At 41.1% G+C, this 16,000-nt stretch overlaps 1 protein-coding gene across 4 annotated transcripts in view; it reads right to left on the bottom strand.

The window, feature by feature from the left end:
- LOC125882280 (cadherin-7-like) overlaps positions 1–16,000 on the bottom strand; it is a 269,395-nt gene that overhangs the window by 25,564 nt on the left and 227,831 nt on the right. For all 4 annotated transcript variants that reach the window (XM_049566066.1, XM_049566064.1, XM_049566067.1 and 1 more), the window contains one exon: positions 3,579–3,696. In XM_049566066.1, the coding sequence (XP_049422023.1) occupies positions 3,579–3,696 (118 nt within the window). The remainder of the gene's footprint in view (positions 1–3,578; positions 3,697–16,000) is intronic.

Here is a 16,000-nt window from a genome sequence, read left to right as displayed (position 1 = left end):
TGAAAACATGTTTTATATTCTAGTTTCTTCAAAATAGCCACCCTTTGCTCTGATTACTGCTTTGCACACTCTTGGCATTCTCTCCATGAGCTTCAAGAGGTAGTCACCTGAAATGGTTTCCACTTCACAGGTGTGCCTTATCAGGGTTAATTAGTGGAATTTCTTGCTTTATCAATGGGGTTGGGACCATCAGTTGTGTTGTGCAGAAGTCAGGTTAATACACAGCCGACAGCCCTATTGGACAACTGTTAAAATTCATATTATGGCAAGAACCAATCAGCTAACTAAAGAAAAACGAGTGGCCATCATTACTTTAAGAAATGAAGGTCAGTCAGTCCGGAAAATTGCAAAAACTTTAAATGCGTCCCCAAGTGGAGTCGCAAAAACCATCAAGCGCTACAACGAAACTGGCACACATGAGGACCGACCCAGGAAAGGAAGACAAAGAGTCACCTCTGCTTCTGAGGATAAGTTCATCATGAGTCCAAATTTGAGATCTTTGGTTCCAACCGCCGTGTCTTTGTGAGACGCAGAAAAGGTGAACGGATGGATTCCACATGCCTGGTTCCCACTGTGAAGCATGGAGGAGGAGGTGTGATGGTGTGGGGGTGTTTTGCTGGTGACAAAATTCAAAATTGAAGGCACACTGAACCAGCATGGCTACCACAGCATCCTGCAGCGACATGCCATCCCATCCGGTTTGCGTTTAGTTGGACGATCATTTATTTTTCAACAGGACAATGACCCCAAACACACCTCCAGGCTGTGTAAGGGCTATTTGACCAAGAAGGAGAGTGATGGAGTGCTGCGGCAGATGACCTGGCCTCCACAGTCACTGGACCTGAACCCAATCGAGATGGTTTGGGGTGAGCTGGACCGCAGAGTGAAGGCAAAGGGGCCAACAAGTGCTAAACACCTCTGGGAACTCCTTCAAGACTGTTGGAAAACCATTTCAGGTGACTACCTCTTGAAGCTCATGGAGAGAATGCCAAGAGTGTTCAAAGCAGTAATCAGAGCAAAGGGTGGCTATTTTGAAGAAACTAGAATATAAAACATGTTTTCAGTTATTTCACCTTTTTTTGTTAAGTACATAACTCCACATGTGTTCATTCATAGTTTTGATGCCTTCAGTGAGAATCTACAATGTAAATAGTCATGAAAATAAAGAAAACACATTGAATGAGAAGGTGTGTCCAAACTTTTGGCCTGTACTGTGTATATATATATATATATATATGTGTGTGTGTGTGTGTGTGTGTGTGTGTGTGTACACACTGGGACAAATTCTCACCTCAGCAACAACTTCCCCTTCTGACTGTGACATCAGCAACCACAGACCCTCCAAACTACAACAGATGAGACATCTAAATATCAAATTATTAATCTTACTATATAATGACGGAAACTCTGTCTGTGTCTGTGTGTCTTTGGGTGTGTCTGTTCCACGTTTTTCTCCTCACTGACTTGGTCAATCCATGTGAAATTTGGCACAGTGGTAGAGGGTCATGGGAGGATGCGAATGAAGCAATATTACATCAGTTGGCCAAAGGGGGCGCTAAAGCAACCGATTGAAATTGCAAAATTTGAATGGGCATATCTCATGCCCCGTATGTCGTAGAGACATGACACTTTGCACAGAGATGCCTCTCCTCATGAGGAACACATTTGCCTCAAGAATCCATAACTTCCGGTTATATAGATTTTCCGCCATTTTGATTTTTTTGAAAAACACTTAAAATCAATCTCTTCCTAGGAAGTTTAACCGCTCTGCATGAAACTCGGTGAACATAATCTAGGGACCAATATCTAAAGTTCCTTCTTGGCAAAAGTTGGAAAACTTACTAAAACTGAGCTTCTATAAGGCAATGAATGTTGTAGAGGGCGTGGCTCATCACATAAAGGTGTATAACATCTCAAGGGTTTCACCGATCACCACGCAACTTTGTAGGCATATGACCACACATAATCTGAGAGGACCCCTCCATTATTGACCCCATCAAACAAAATGGGGGCGCTACAGAGCTAATTTCTTATCTAGGTCTAACCGCCATATTGATTTTAACTAACTTGGTAGATGTGTAGAACAGGACGCCTCAAGGTGACTGGAGAAATTCAACTCTAATTGGCAACTGGGTGGCGCTATAACAACAGAAAAATGCTTAAAAATGGCTAAAATGTGACCGATCGCTGTGGCTCCCCCTGTGGCTGAATTGGCTGGGTTTTTTTTTGTTTTGTTTTTTTTTTTAACTAATTTTTGGTATTATTGGTATTATTACTATTATTCATTCATTCATTCATTCATTCATTCATTTTCTAACCGCTTCATCCTCTTGAGGGTTGCGGGGGGGCTGGAGCCTATCCCAGCTACATCGGGCGAGAGGCGGGGTACACCCTGGACAGGTCGCCAGACTATCGCAGGGCTGACACATAGAGACAAACAACCATTCACGCTCACATTCACACCTATGGACAATTTTATCAATTAACCTAGTCCCCAATCTGCATGTCTTTGGACTGTGGGAGGAAGCCGGAGTGCCCGGAGAGAACCCACGCTGACACGGGGAGAACATGCAAACTCCACACAGAAGGGCTCCCATGCCCGGGATCGAACCGGCAACCCTCTTGCTGTGAGGCAAGGCAAGAGTGCTAACCACCTCACCACCGTGCCGCCCGGTATGACTATTATCATTTATTTAAATGCATTTAAAAAAAAAAAATGCATTATTTATATTTCTCTCCTTACATATTTAACAAATTCCCCCAAATTTAACTGCTACAACAAAATATTATTATTATGACTATTTTTTCATTTTTATTTTTCTGTTGTTTTTTTAATGTTCTATAGGTATGTATATATGTATCATGTAAAGGTCTGTGTGTCACCTTGGTTTTTCTTGTGTTTTTTTTCTTTTTCTATGTGTCCTTGGACATTTTTCCCCAGTTGTTGTGATATGTTGTTAACCAAGGTGGAAAGTTATGGCGTGATCTGATCTGTGTATGCAGGTTTTGTGGGCCAATGATCTCTGTTTTTTACAGCATGTAACTGAGTGCAGTTTTTCAAAGAAATGAGAGATTGGCGACTTCAGGGCTTCTGCAGCAAGTTCAATTTAAGACTTTTAGGACCACATGTAATGCAGTTTAATACCTGTTTGAAAGTACTTAAGTATGATGGAAAACCAGTGGGGAGAAAAGGCCTTATCATATCACATTTTTAAGTACTCTGAGCCAGCCGTTTATACCAATAATTTTCTTGTTGAAATCACTGTTACTGTTCATACTGCTCATTTAAAAAATCCCCCTAATGAGGTTTCAGAGTAATGAGGGACAAAATCCACAGTAACTTTCTTGTGTAGAAGTTCCCTAAAAAAGACTGTTATTATGAAGATACAACTCAGACTGCTGAAGTTTCACATTGGCTTCAGATAAACCACTTTGTATCTAAAGTGTCTAGAAATCCAATGCTTTAGAAAGTGAACCTGCAGATGTGCTGGACTGCTGTGAGAGTTTCTCTATCAGACAACCACAAAACAAAAGTAACACCAGTTACTTTTAAGGAATAACACAGATGGTTGTCGCACCTTTGTTATCTCGCAGGGTGAAGTTGAGGTTGCCGGCAACAGGTGCAGCAAGTGCAAAATAAAAGCGATGACCACTCAAAGGTTCGTCCTTATCCACAGCACTGATGGTCTGGATCACCTGAGGACAACAGGGACAACAACAAGACATTCCAGATGAGTTACCTCTGTGGTCTTTATCCAATCTCACCGGCTGATTAGGTGTTAACTGACGCTATAAATTGTTTAATGTGTGCGTGCGGTAAGAACTATGGTTTCAGTTTATGAAAGGCATCGTCCATGTTTCACTTTCTCTTTGTCATATATTTATTTACATGGTGGTTTTAATCTTTCTTAAAAGGCTGCCGCAGTGTGATGAACTGGAGGAAATCAACTTGATCCTGATTGATGGAAAAAAATTTGTTTTATAATGTTTGGCTCTGGTTTTGTGTCATTTATCTCTTCAAGTACAGTAAGTGCTTATTTGGCAAGAGCCTGGCATCCTCTTATGGATGAAGTGTTTTGTTTTGGGAAGTAATTTCTTCTGAAGCAAATCACTGTCCAGCAACTATTCTCTCCATCCCTGCACCTCAGACCATAACACCCACTCAGTCAAAAAATGCTTTGACCCAAAATACAATGAATTTTTTGGCCTTACATAGCTCTCTTGGGCACTAACAGCAATAAATTAAGTAATATATTTTCTTTCAACTGACCACACAGTTTTTAAATTATTAGCCTCTACCAAACTGTTGAAATGTCCTTTTATTGTAAACAGGCATCTCTGCTTAACAGTGGTGATTTTTGATTACGGTAAAAGAAGGGGAAGAAAATACAGTTTCTAGTTGAGCATCTCTTTTTGGACAAGAGCCAAATATAAAAACCAAGAAATAAAGCATGAAACATGATGACGAAACATTTTTGAAGAAAAATATAAAATAGTACCCATTAAAACAGTCATTTGGCGTTTTTCTCTTGTTTTCTTATAATTAGTTCAATTTGGACACACTCTTCTGGCAGGAGTTGTATCACAGTTTGTTAATTTACGCATTTTTAAATCATTATAACCAATGTTATCAGGATCACCCTGGATTTACCTCAGCAGTGAATGTATTTTTACTGAAAAATTCTAAAAATATATCATACTGACAACAGCTTGTAATCTGAAAATGGTGTGTCCCATTGTAGTTTTGAAGTACACATCTGTTAGCAATGCGTCACCATTAATGCAAAACAACAGAAGAGCGTGTCTTTGAAAATTATTAGAAAGTCATCAGACTTTTTAGGGAGCACTGAATTTATATCATCCATCATCCAGGTCAGTCCTCTACAGCTAAACTACAGTAAATAAAAAAGAAAGAGTTATAAAACTCCACCACATACAGGGAGCATGCTGAGAGGGATTTTTCTGCTGCTGACCACCTGGAGTGAAATCACCTCAAAAGGTCTGGTTCTGAAAACCGCTGTGCACCCTGGGATTTTTTTTTAGCTTACTGTGTCGGTCAGTCTGTTATTCAGTCAACAAGTTTTCCCAACCCAGTGGCGGCCAAAGTTTTTGCCCTAGGAGGCTGAAGTTTGGCATGGAGGTCAAGTGTGTGTGTGTGTGTGTGTGTAAATGTGCATGTATGTTCATGTTATTGGCTAAAAGGTGCATAACTTCCAAATGGACTCAGATTTGCTCAAGGTATTGCGGAAAGACTGGGCATTGGCAATTGGCCAAATGTGTTGCTGGGAGGTCAGCTGGTTGTCCATAAAAGTTTTCTCACATTTCAGCTGGCCTAGTTTTTGGCCTAAGAGGCTGAAATTTCGCATGGAGATGTTTTAATTCAGCTGACTGACTTTCTCAACAAAATATGACAGCTCAAAATGTCAAAATGCACTCCACTGCTGGATAAAACCATTCAAGGAGCTCTACGCAAAAGTCAGAGCGTATGAAGTGTCTGGACACGGCTCTCAACATGGAGGTGGCTAAACAGCCTAAACAGTGCTAAACAATGATGTTAAACAGAAGAAACAAAGGGTGGGTGCTATGCTTTAACGATGACACTGTCCTAATATCAGTGGTAAACACCACATGAGCACAGTGCAAAACGGAGACAATGTGCTAGCTAGTGAGATGCACACGTGCACATGCAGCTGGACAATCTAGCACAACAAACCACAGAGAAGCTCGGAATTACAACACACGCCGAGTAGGTATAACTGCAGCTGGAGCAGCTTTGTGACCCACCCTCGAGCTACATGACTTGCCCACCAGTCCATGATCAGCGCCCTTCGCTCCTTGACCCAGAACAAAAGTCCTGAAGAAATTGCTAAGTTAGCAATTACCTAGCTTTAAAGTATAAGGGGCCGATTACACCTACAGGTGGTGCTAGAAATGCGGATGCTTCAAAGACACCTGAAATGCCTGAAACGCCCTTTCAATGAGCACTCCTTACGTGGAGCGCCTGTAGAGCGGGGGTGCGTGCGCAACCGGGCGATCAAAACATTGAAAACAGACCCAAGATGGAGGAGGGCACTTGCCGTTGCTCTGCCGGTGGTGCTACTGGCGCCTGATGCCAAAAAGTTGAGATTATTTTAACTTTCAGCGTCGACAAAAGTGTGTCTAAAAAGACGCCAGAAAAAGAACGCTCGTCTAAAAAGACGGCCGTCATTAAAAATGCTTGAAAACTAGTCAGACACGCCATATCATAGAGAATCAATTGTTTTACTGGCGTCTCGTTTCTGGCACTCCTTGTAGGTGTGATCGCCCCCTAAAAAGACGCCAGAAAAAGAATGCGCGTCTAAAAAGACGCCAGAAAGACGCTTGTCATAAAAAATGTTTAAAAACTAGTCAGACACGCCATATCATAGAGAATCAATTGTTTTACTGGCGTCTCATTTTTAGCACTCCTTGTAGATGTGATCGCCCCCTAAGGTTAAAAGAGAGTTGGTTAAGGTCAGGGTAAGGGTAATGGGAAGGCTGCACCTCGTTACTTATGCTAAGTTAGTGATTAGCTAACTTAGCATAAGTAACGAGGTATAACGAGGTATAACTGCAGCTGGAGCAGCTACATGACTTGCCCACATTAACATGCACATCAGTCCACGATCAGCCCCCTTCGGTCCTTGATCCAAAGGTGAAAGTCCCCACGAAATTGCTAAGTTAGTGATTACCTGGCTATGAAGTATTACGTTAAAAGAGGGGTGGTTACAGTTAGGTTAAGGGTAATGGGAAGGTTACATCTCAATACTTATGCTAATGCTAAATTAGCCATTAGCTAATGTTAGTTATCAAGTGCTACATTAAAAGAGAGGCGGTTACGGTAAGGGTAAGGCTAATGGGGAGGGTGACATCTCATTAGGCTACTTATAACGTGAAACATAACTTCATGTATTATGAATTGAAAGGTGTATCACTGCTACATATGGTCTCATTTATTTACTACATTGTAGCATTATAGCATTGTTGGTGGGTTTGCCTTGTACTAGCGGTGGGTGGGATTTGTAGGGGCGTGTTGCGTACGCTATGAAGGTAATGTGTCTGCAGTTACACAGGTCTTACACACACAGAAGTAGGGTGACTTCATTCTCTGCTCAGGACGACATTACTTTATTATATCTTTACATAATTGCTTTGCTGCTTTATTAATGCTCTGAGTGTCGCACAAAGAACCTTTAATAGGTTAATAAATCTTACATTCTTCTTACTCTAATCTCTAAAGCACAGTCACATATACCTGTTTGTGTATAATAAATAAATTTAAAGTCAGGTCAGTCCTCTGACTGTCGTTATTATTTAAAAATAAATGCATATGCTATGCAGTCAGGCATTTCAACTTCATTATTACAAGTATGAAAATGACTCATGATAAGAACTGCTCTTGCTCGGGGCGATACAAGACAAGCATTCATATCTGTGAGTTAAACAAGTGAACATCATTTGTTTCGGCCCACTTTATTTTGCCTCTGAACCCCGGCCTAAACAGAATCCTCCTCCCGTTTATTATATAGCAGTGTTGACAACTATAAATAATGCAGGAAATCAAATTACCAAATAAACCAATTTATTTACACCCACCAGCGTGTGCTGTAATTATTTTTTTATTCATACAAACGTGGTATCTGAAAATCAAGTTATCTCTTTTGAAAATAGAAAAAAAAAAGCTTTAATTTTCTTGTGTGCAGCAGCACTTAGCTCCGGCAAGATGAGGAAAAAAAGAGAAATCTCACTCGGTACATGCTGTACAGGAGGAGCATATCACACACAAACATGCCATATGGACGACAAATGATAGCCACCGCGACGGCCATCAAAGTGGGAGTTACTGCAGCAGTGTCCTTATAAATTTAGATCAAGCCTCCTGAATCCTTTGTAGGCAATCTAGAAACTCAACCCTGTGACAACTCACACCCATGGACGGGATCCAAGAGATTCTTAAAAGCAATTCACACTAAATTATCACATCTCCCAGCCCCACGTCAAACATCAAGACAAAAACAAAATCATAAAAAAAATAATAATAAGGGGCGAGGAAGAGGAAAAAAATAAAAGCCAATGATCCATCAGTGCAGAGACATGGATTATCAGTTGTCAGCTGTGATTAAATGCTGCTGGTAACAAGCTGTCAGGTATTAAGGGTGTAGGTGGTAAACGACATCCTGCCAATTATTAAAACTGGCAGGCGGGGTGAAAATTCATGAATATTTTACTCTGTTTCTTAACAAAATTAAAACAGTTACTCTTTCATCAGCAAAAGTAATCACAAAGTATGCTTTTTTTGTTTACTGTTTGGTATTGCAGCGCAAGGGGAATTTATATGGGGAGCAGGAATGCAAAAAGGTTATCTGCTGCAGTTGGAGAACATTTGAGATGTGTGTATATACAGACAGAAGCGATGTTTGTGTCAGCACCACATCAGTGATGCAACCACTGAGCACCTAAACATGGAGTGTGTGCATGCTCGGCTGCATATCATGAAAGCTGCCATTGATTCTGGGATCATAATAACTCACATGCCTCTCACTCTGTTATGGAAATTTCACATCTGATAGAAACCTTTCTATGTGGTTCTTACACCGACGATGAATCCTATACACAATTTGAACCCTTTGATGTCCTTTGAATATTGCAGATGGATTCAGAGCTTATCTCTAGGAAGGTTTCCATCCCTCTCTGCTGAGGGAAAGGACTGTAAATCATCCTTAAATCAAACACTTTGTAATGTATAATGCCTTTCATTAGTGTGGCTCTGATGCAAGGCGTTCCACAGAACCTTTGCTGGGGAATTCTCTAATGGGCTGAGTAGCAGTCAGGAGGAGAGAGGCATGGATGTAGACATAAATTCTGGCTGAAAGACATTAACGGCAGCGGCAGACTGGTGCCTGTCGCAAGGCAAGACTGAGGAGGCCTATGAATCACAGAATTAAAGGTTTTTTGAGTTTACACATGGCTGCACGTCAGATCAAAGAGGATATAGAAGGACAAAGGTGTCTCTGTTTGTCGCTTTGGAGGAGGAGGAGGAGGAGGAGGAGGTGGAGGAGGAGGAGGAGGAGGAGAATGTGCAAACAACAGAGGCATACACATTTTCATACACATTCATTGTTACCGCAAAAGTTGTGAAATTGCAGCGACAAGCATTCCATTTTCAACTTTTATCTGAGATTGGAGATGTACCTGCATACACATGATAGCTGCCTCACGTCACCTGCATCTGTTTAGAGCATTGGTTGTGCACATCCTCAGAAATTAACGGCATGTGTACACAAGATGTAATACTCAAAGGAATGGTCAGGGTAGCGTTGGCAAAATAAGATGAAGAAACTCACCATTGTCAAGATATACTTCATAACAGTGGTTCCCAACTGGTGGGTCGTGGTCCAAAAGTGGGTCATGGGTCCATTCTGAGTGGACCGCAAGTGAGTCGCGAACAATTCAAGTTTGTTAAAAACACACGTTATTTTTAAGTGCAGTGAATTAAAATTAAAATTAAATTAAAATTAATTAAAATTAAAAGTAGCTCTACGACATGGCCAAATGCAAATATGATGATGAACATATTAAACTGTGTGGACCTTGAAGTAATGACTGAGAAGAATGCTGGACACCCTGGCTGGACCAGTTGGAAACCGCTGCTTTATACATGAAGGCTCAATGTCATTTTTTTGCCACGATCCATGCTGGTCTCAGATTTAGCAATAAAGTATCGTCCTCAAGTCATGCAAATGGAGAAGTTCTATACAGTCTAAATTCTCTGGTGTACTCTCTAGTGGAATCCTACTGTAACATGGTTAGCATATTATGAAAGACTTTGCTTTGTGGGAAATGTAGGATCCAGCGTTTGATCCAAGCGCTTGACTGATTCGAGGGACTAACTAACTAAAGTTGACGCACTCAGTTTGGTAGTTTGGCAGACCGAGGTGCGCTGAGATGGGTGTGGCAGCGCAGCAGGGGGAGGTGTCGACAGATCCAGCTTGGCGCAGTGACAGTTTCGTGCCAAAAGGCTTCGCCGAAGGCGCGCTAAAAGCTCGCCATCTGAAACCAGGTCTACTGTCAGCGCAGGCAGAGCGCAGCCGGTGTAAGCCGAAGTTTGGCTGACCGGCGGGCAGTGCGCACACGTCACCAAAACCTCACAGGCAGGTTTCCAGAATACCAGGCACGTTAACGATGCAATAAATAGCCACAAAACCACTATTCAATGCAACTATCTGCAATCAGCACATAAATGTATCTCTATATCGACTGTCCCGTCACATCTGATGTCAGATCAAAGGGGATTGGCACCGTTTGGCACGTTTGGCATGCGTAATGGAAACCCAACCTGATTTGATTAACACAGCTGCAAACTAATGAGTTCACATCCCTCTCAGCCAACCACAAACAGCCACAGCATCAGATAGGGAGTATATATTCAGCATCTGTCATCTTAGAAAAGTCAAAAGAAAAGAAACAGAGTGAGACTGCGAGAGAGAAAGAGAGAGCACGCGCACGAGAGAAACGCATCATTGATTTACAGTTGTGGTGACCTCCTCCCAGGCTACCTTTGCATCATCAGCCCGTGGAGGTCTGCTCGCAGTTCCGTATATTCGGACACTGCGAGCTTGGACCTCCCGGACCAAAACATCAGTTTGCTTCCTCATTACTCTCATTACACCTTCGTGCGGCGCATTTAAGGGCGAGGAGAGGGGCTCATTTGATTGGTGTGATGTGTGTAAAACCCACTCCACGCCTTCTCTCCTCCCTCTTTCCGACTTGCGCCGGTAGGAGGGACAGAGGTGGGAAAGAGGAGTAGCTGCACCAGGCGCACGGTGTGCCAAACTTACAAAATCCGCCTGGCCACACCCAGTTGGCGAAGCGCAGGTGCGCTGCGCCCCCGCCTCGCCCGGTCCGCGAAACTAGAGCCCATAGAGCGGTAATGCCATAAGCCTACACATTAAGGTGTTTCGACAGACTAAAATTACAGCAGAGGTGACAGAGCTCCTGTTGCTGCATGTTGTTTCACCTCATCATCAACTAATATGTGAAAAAAAGTGACTTAATTACTTATTTTGAAGTGATGAAGAAGGCAATGTCAAAATAACAGGTGACAGCAAATAGTTGAAATCAACACTTATGAATAGTCTAATTGTCTAATGTACCACAGATGCATCAGTACCTGTTCCCTGTGCAGTGATAATAAAGTTGAATCTAAATCTAATTTAAAATAATAATGGCATCATTCATATTCATTACAGGTATGATCAGCGTGGGGTATCAAACTCCACAACTATTCATGGAAATGTAACTGTACCACCACCAGATTTGATATTTAATACTTGGACAGTGCACCAGGAAAGGCGCAGCCAAAACTACTACGGAGGAAGAACAGAGCCGTCAGTTTTTGGCTGGACGGCAGCAAAGCGGGTACCAGCCCTATAAATGTGAAAGAAAGCTGATGATGTAATTATTAGTCTCCTTTTCCCTGTCGTTCAGTGTTTTAAAACACAAACAATGCCTCTTTCCAACCCTAATAAGGTTGCCAACAAGCTGCGACCTAATTTTCACCTAATTAGCCATCCTACATTGCTCTCTATGAGCAGTCATCTGTGAGACAAGTGTGCACTACAAAAATATTCAATAACTCAACTCTTATAAAGTGCAGTGTCCCCCAAAATCACTTCTCACATCAAAGGTCTCCTTTTGATCACAGTACAACACTTAGTTTGGAACTAGAATTACTGCCGGAAGGTTGTATGCCTCTGTGAACACATCAGGTTACAATTACAGTCTATATCCATATTTGTAAAACAGGGATGCTGAGAAGATCTTTACAATTGTAACAATTTTAAGGTGGGCACCCAAGATTAGTGTCACCAATTCAGTATCTGACCAAATGCCTCCCCTTCGGTTCCTGAGATGACATGAAGTAATGGCCAGAAAAGTGTTTTGTCATACTGAAGTTGATCTTTGATCTTTTGGATATAAAATGTCATCACATTCATCATTTTATCCTATTGGACATTTGTGCAAATTCTTTACATAACTAGCGTATGAATTCTTGAGTTATGGTGTACTGTAGCTTTAAATGGCGTAAGCAAACACTTTTCTCTCTCTTTTTTTTTGTTCTACAGGCAAAATATTTTGGAGTTGCTTGTGTGAAATGATTTTGGTGGCTAGTATGTTATTGAATATTATGCAAAAATTAATTTTGGTTCATCCCATTGTTGTGAACGTGATATCTCAGAAACCCCTTGGGGATTTCTGTTTCAAATTTGGCACAAATGTCCACTTGGATTTCATGATAAACGATGAATAGAATTTGGTGGTCAAAGATCAAAGGTCAAGGTCACTGTGACCTCACAAAACATGTTTTTGGCCCTGTAATAAAATATGTTAAACTGCTCATTGAATTAGTAAACTGAATGAAATATAAGTTAAATTCTAATTGTCTGTTTGAGGTTATTTACACTGATCATGTGCACACATGTGGATGTATCATAATAATGTGGGTAGTGTGTGTAAATGGTCTGTGGTTGATCTCCCTGCTTCCCTCTCAGCGAAACAAATTTTTGCTGGCTATTAGACTGTTGTTCGAACTACAGGCTGTACTTGAGCATTTTCTTATTGCCAGCCTCCCATTGACACCATAGACACAAATGGTCTCATTCATGAAACGTGAGCAGAAGGAATTTGTGTGTAAACTGTTCGCAGACAGAAATTTACGTGCATGTCCGCATTCATCAATATTTTAGTAGCTCCGATCTTTTCGTAGCTACTAACAAAATCTACTCCTGCTTCTGACCACTCGTAGTGCTTGTGTAAATTTAGTAAAGCACATTAACATTGCTTGTCACTACTGGAAATTAACTCGTATTGTGCTCTGTTATGTACACAATACACAGATGCCTTTGAAACACGTAATCTAAACATGACAAAAATATTAAAAATATAACACATTTAGTTAAATTAGTTGGCAATTAGCAGGTTTAAGATCCAGATTAGGTTCATGATTGTGAATTATCTACGTAAATCGACTCAATAGATTACACGTTCTTTCTACATGTTGAATGATGATAATAAAAATATCCGTAAGGACAGCCGGATCACAGCCTCTTGGGCCTCGGTGCCTGGGTTCAGCAGGGGCAGCAGGAGCAGCAGGTGGTGGAACCACAAAGGAGCACGCGCCAGCTGGAAGAATTATTTGAAACAACACTTTTTTTTTTTTTTTTTTTGTGGATTTTTGATCATTTGAATGAATAAATCTGATTTGAAGAATGTTTAATTTACGTTGTATTAAACAGAGCTTTAGCCTATTATGATTCAAATAATTTGAAGACGATGCATACAAACTGCTGTAGGCTATATGTTATCTGTATCATTTGTTAAAATAAATGTTAAATAGCTCTACATTCCGACAGCCATCACTGATTTAGAGTTTATCCATGACGCACAAAACATGTCTGGTTTCCCGTTCCCACTTCATTCAAAACCCCACAAATGAATCTTCTGTTTGTTTGGTGACCGCTGCATTTTTTTTTTGTGCGTGCTAATGCGTTTCTTTGCCTCCAGTTTCATATCAAACCATTTACGCTTTACCTCTGACATGGTTATTTGTACCACGGAGACAACATTAACGGCATCTGTTACCTCCCTCCAGGCCTTCGCTTTGCCTGTCCCTGTCACACCACTACTAACTGAAGAAAATAAAATATTTTTTCTTAAGTCCACTTCACCCAAAATTATTTCAATCTCCGCTTCGGAAAATTCTTTTTTCTTTCTCTCTCTTTCTTTGTTTGCGCCATGACAGACAGGTCGACAGGATGCACCTACACCTCCTTATATGGTGGTCATTGGCTATTCATGGGCGGGGATTTATGCTAATTGCTAATTACCGGGAGTGCACTGTCACTTTACGATAGATTGACATTCATGATCATACACAAGTGTTTACGATCAAATCTGAGTTTCCTGCGGCGTTCCTGAATCCAGAGTAGGTTTTTAGTAGAGTAGGCTTTTATGTGCAAATCTACACATAGATTTACTCACTTTTCATGAATGAGACCCAAAGAGTATAAAAGTGGATAAAGAGACAGACCTGCCACTCTCTCTCTCTTAAACTCCAATCAAACATTCAATTTAGACATTTTTAAATGGACGAGTTCGCACTACATCACCTACCAGCGGGTGCGTTGACTGGTCCGGTGCGGTACTGTGCTTTCTATAAGTTGTAGGTTTTCTACCTCTCAAGCAAAACTGGATGCCACAGTCCTTTTTCTCTCATTTCCCTGGTTATGTAACACCCATTTCAAAAGTATTTGCGTCTCTTTACTGCATTGACAGCCCAGTTTTATTAAAAGACTTTCTTTCTGGCAGTGAAATACCTCTGTAAATAGAAACAGGGTTGGATATCCAATCTCAATACATACACAGAAAAGAAGTCACATATTAAAGTATTTAGTCTTGATTATTTCTCCTTTCATAACAAGTTTTCTGACCTTAAACAGGAAATCAGCCATTTCTTAGTTCAAGATATTTTAATTAGGCAAAGTTCTCTATTGAAAACTGATGCAATGAGCAGTTTAGCATATTTTGGTAAATTAAAAGGCTACTTACTATGTACATTCTCCACACTAAGGTACACCGAGGTACTGGTGTGAAACTCCATGTATTATACTGAGAGAGACCTAGATATGAGCTTCAGTTATAATCAAAAAACACGTCTGTCCTTAATCCAAAGCCAAATACTGAGTCTGTTATTTTCTGATTGAAGACTTCAGTCAGGTAATTTGGACGCACATTTCTCCAGACATCATACCACCTGGATGATTGAGCCCAACCTTCACAGACCAAATACTGACTGTTCACTAACTACTTCCACAAATAACATCCTGCCAACTAAAACGTGTGTGTTCTCACCGGTGTGTGCAGTTAAAACAATCAAGATTTAATCCTCCCAAACACCTGAAGTATCTTGGTGAACTGCAATGACCATAATTCATTGCACCTATGACACAAAGCATCTGCGAGCTGCTGCGTCTGTGCCGACTCTCACTGGAGAACCAGTTAGAAGTGCAGCCTCTATAATGAGGAGAGAAAATGTCAGCTAATGTAGCATGGCTAGACTGAGAGGCTTTGGTGTGTGAGAAATCTGAACGATAACGAGCTTGAATAACACTTTCCCCTCTTTGAAACCAGCAGAGTAAACACTGCATTTTTAAAATGTACTCCTTTACTTCTCTAAAATCTAGAGCATAAGTGTTGGATTGTATCAAAAGTGTAATTATCAGATAGTCAACGGGATGAGTCATACGGTGAGATCAAGTAAGCTACTTGAAAAGTTGAACCAAGAGTATAAATAAGCATTTCATCAAATAGGTGGCACACGTTGCCATGGTGACAAGACAGCTGTCACCAGGGGGTTTGTGTTGACGAAGGAAGGAAGAAGTGGCCCTGTGTTTTTCACACCCTTCGTATGACATCGACGCCCTAAACATCACCCGCATGTCACACCCATAACTTTGTGCACCGATGGATCCACAGCATCCGCTCGCACATCCCACCCTCCTGTCATCAGACACACACACACACACACACACACACACACACACACACAAATAAGCTGTTGTCTGAATCAATTTGTACCATTCGACAAATGTCATCTTTCAATCTCTTTTCATCCTTTAAAAGCCTGTTCTCTCATTTTACTTCAATAATCATGATGACTGCGTGTTTTGTTGGCATGATCCCGACAAGCCTGGGCTGCTGAGGTCAAAATGATCTCCTGGTGAGATCTGAGAGTAATTTTTTTTTGTATGCTGCCACACACTTATGTTTTCCTTGCCCCTTTGCTCTCTGACATATTCATTTTCATCTCCCACCTTGATGTAACACCTGCAATAAACTGATAATTTGGATGGAGACGGAAGGTGTGAATTTTTTTCTTGTCGTTTGTGTGATTGATTTTAAAGTTGAGGCAGTAAAGTTGGTA

The sequence above is a fragment of the Epinephelus fuscoguttatus genome, linkage group LG21, assembly GCF_011397635.1.
Source record: "Epinephelus fuscoguttatus linkage group LG21, E.fuscoguttatus.final_Chr_v1".
Lineage (NCBI taxonomy): Eukaryota > Metazoa > Chordata > Actinopteri > Perciformes > Serranidae > Epinephelus > Epinephelus fuscoguttatus.
Note: the sequence above shows the minus strand (reverse complement) of the source record. Positions and strands in the feature narration are given on the sequence as shown.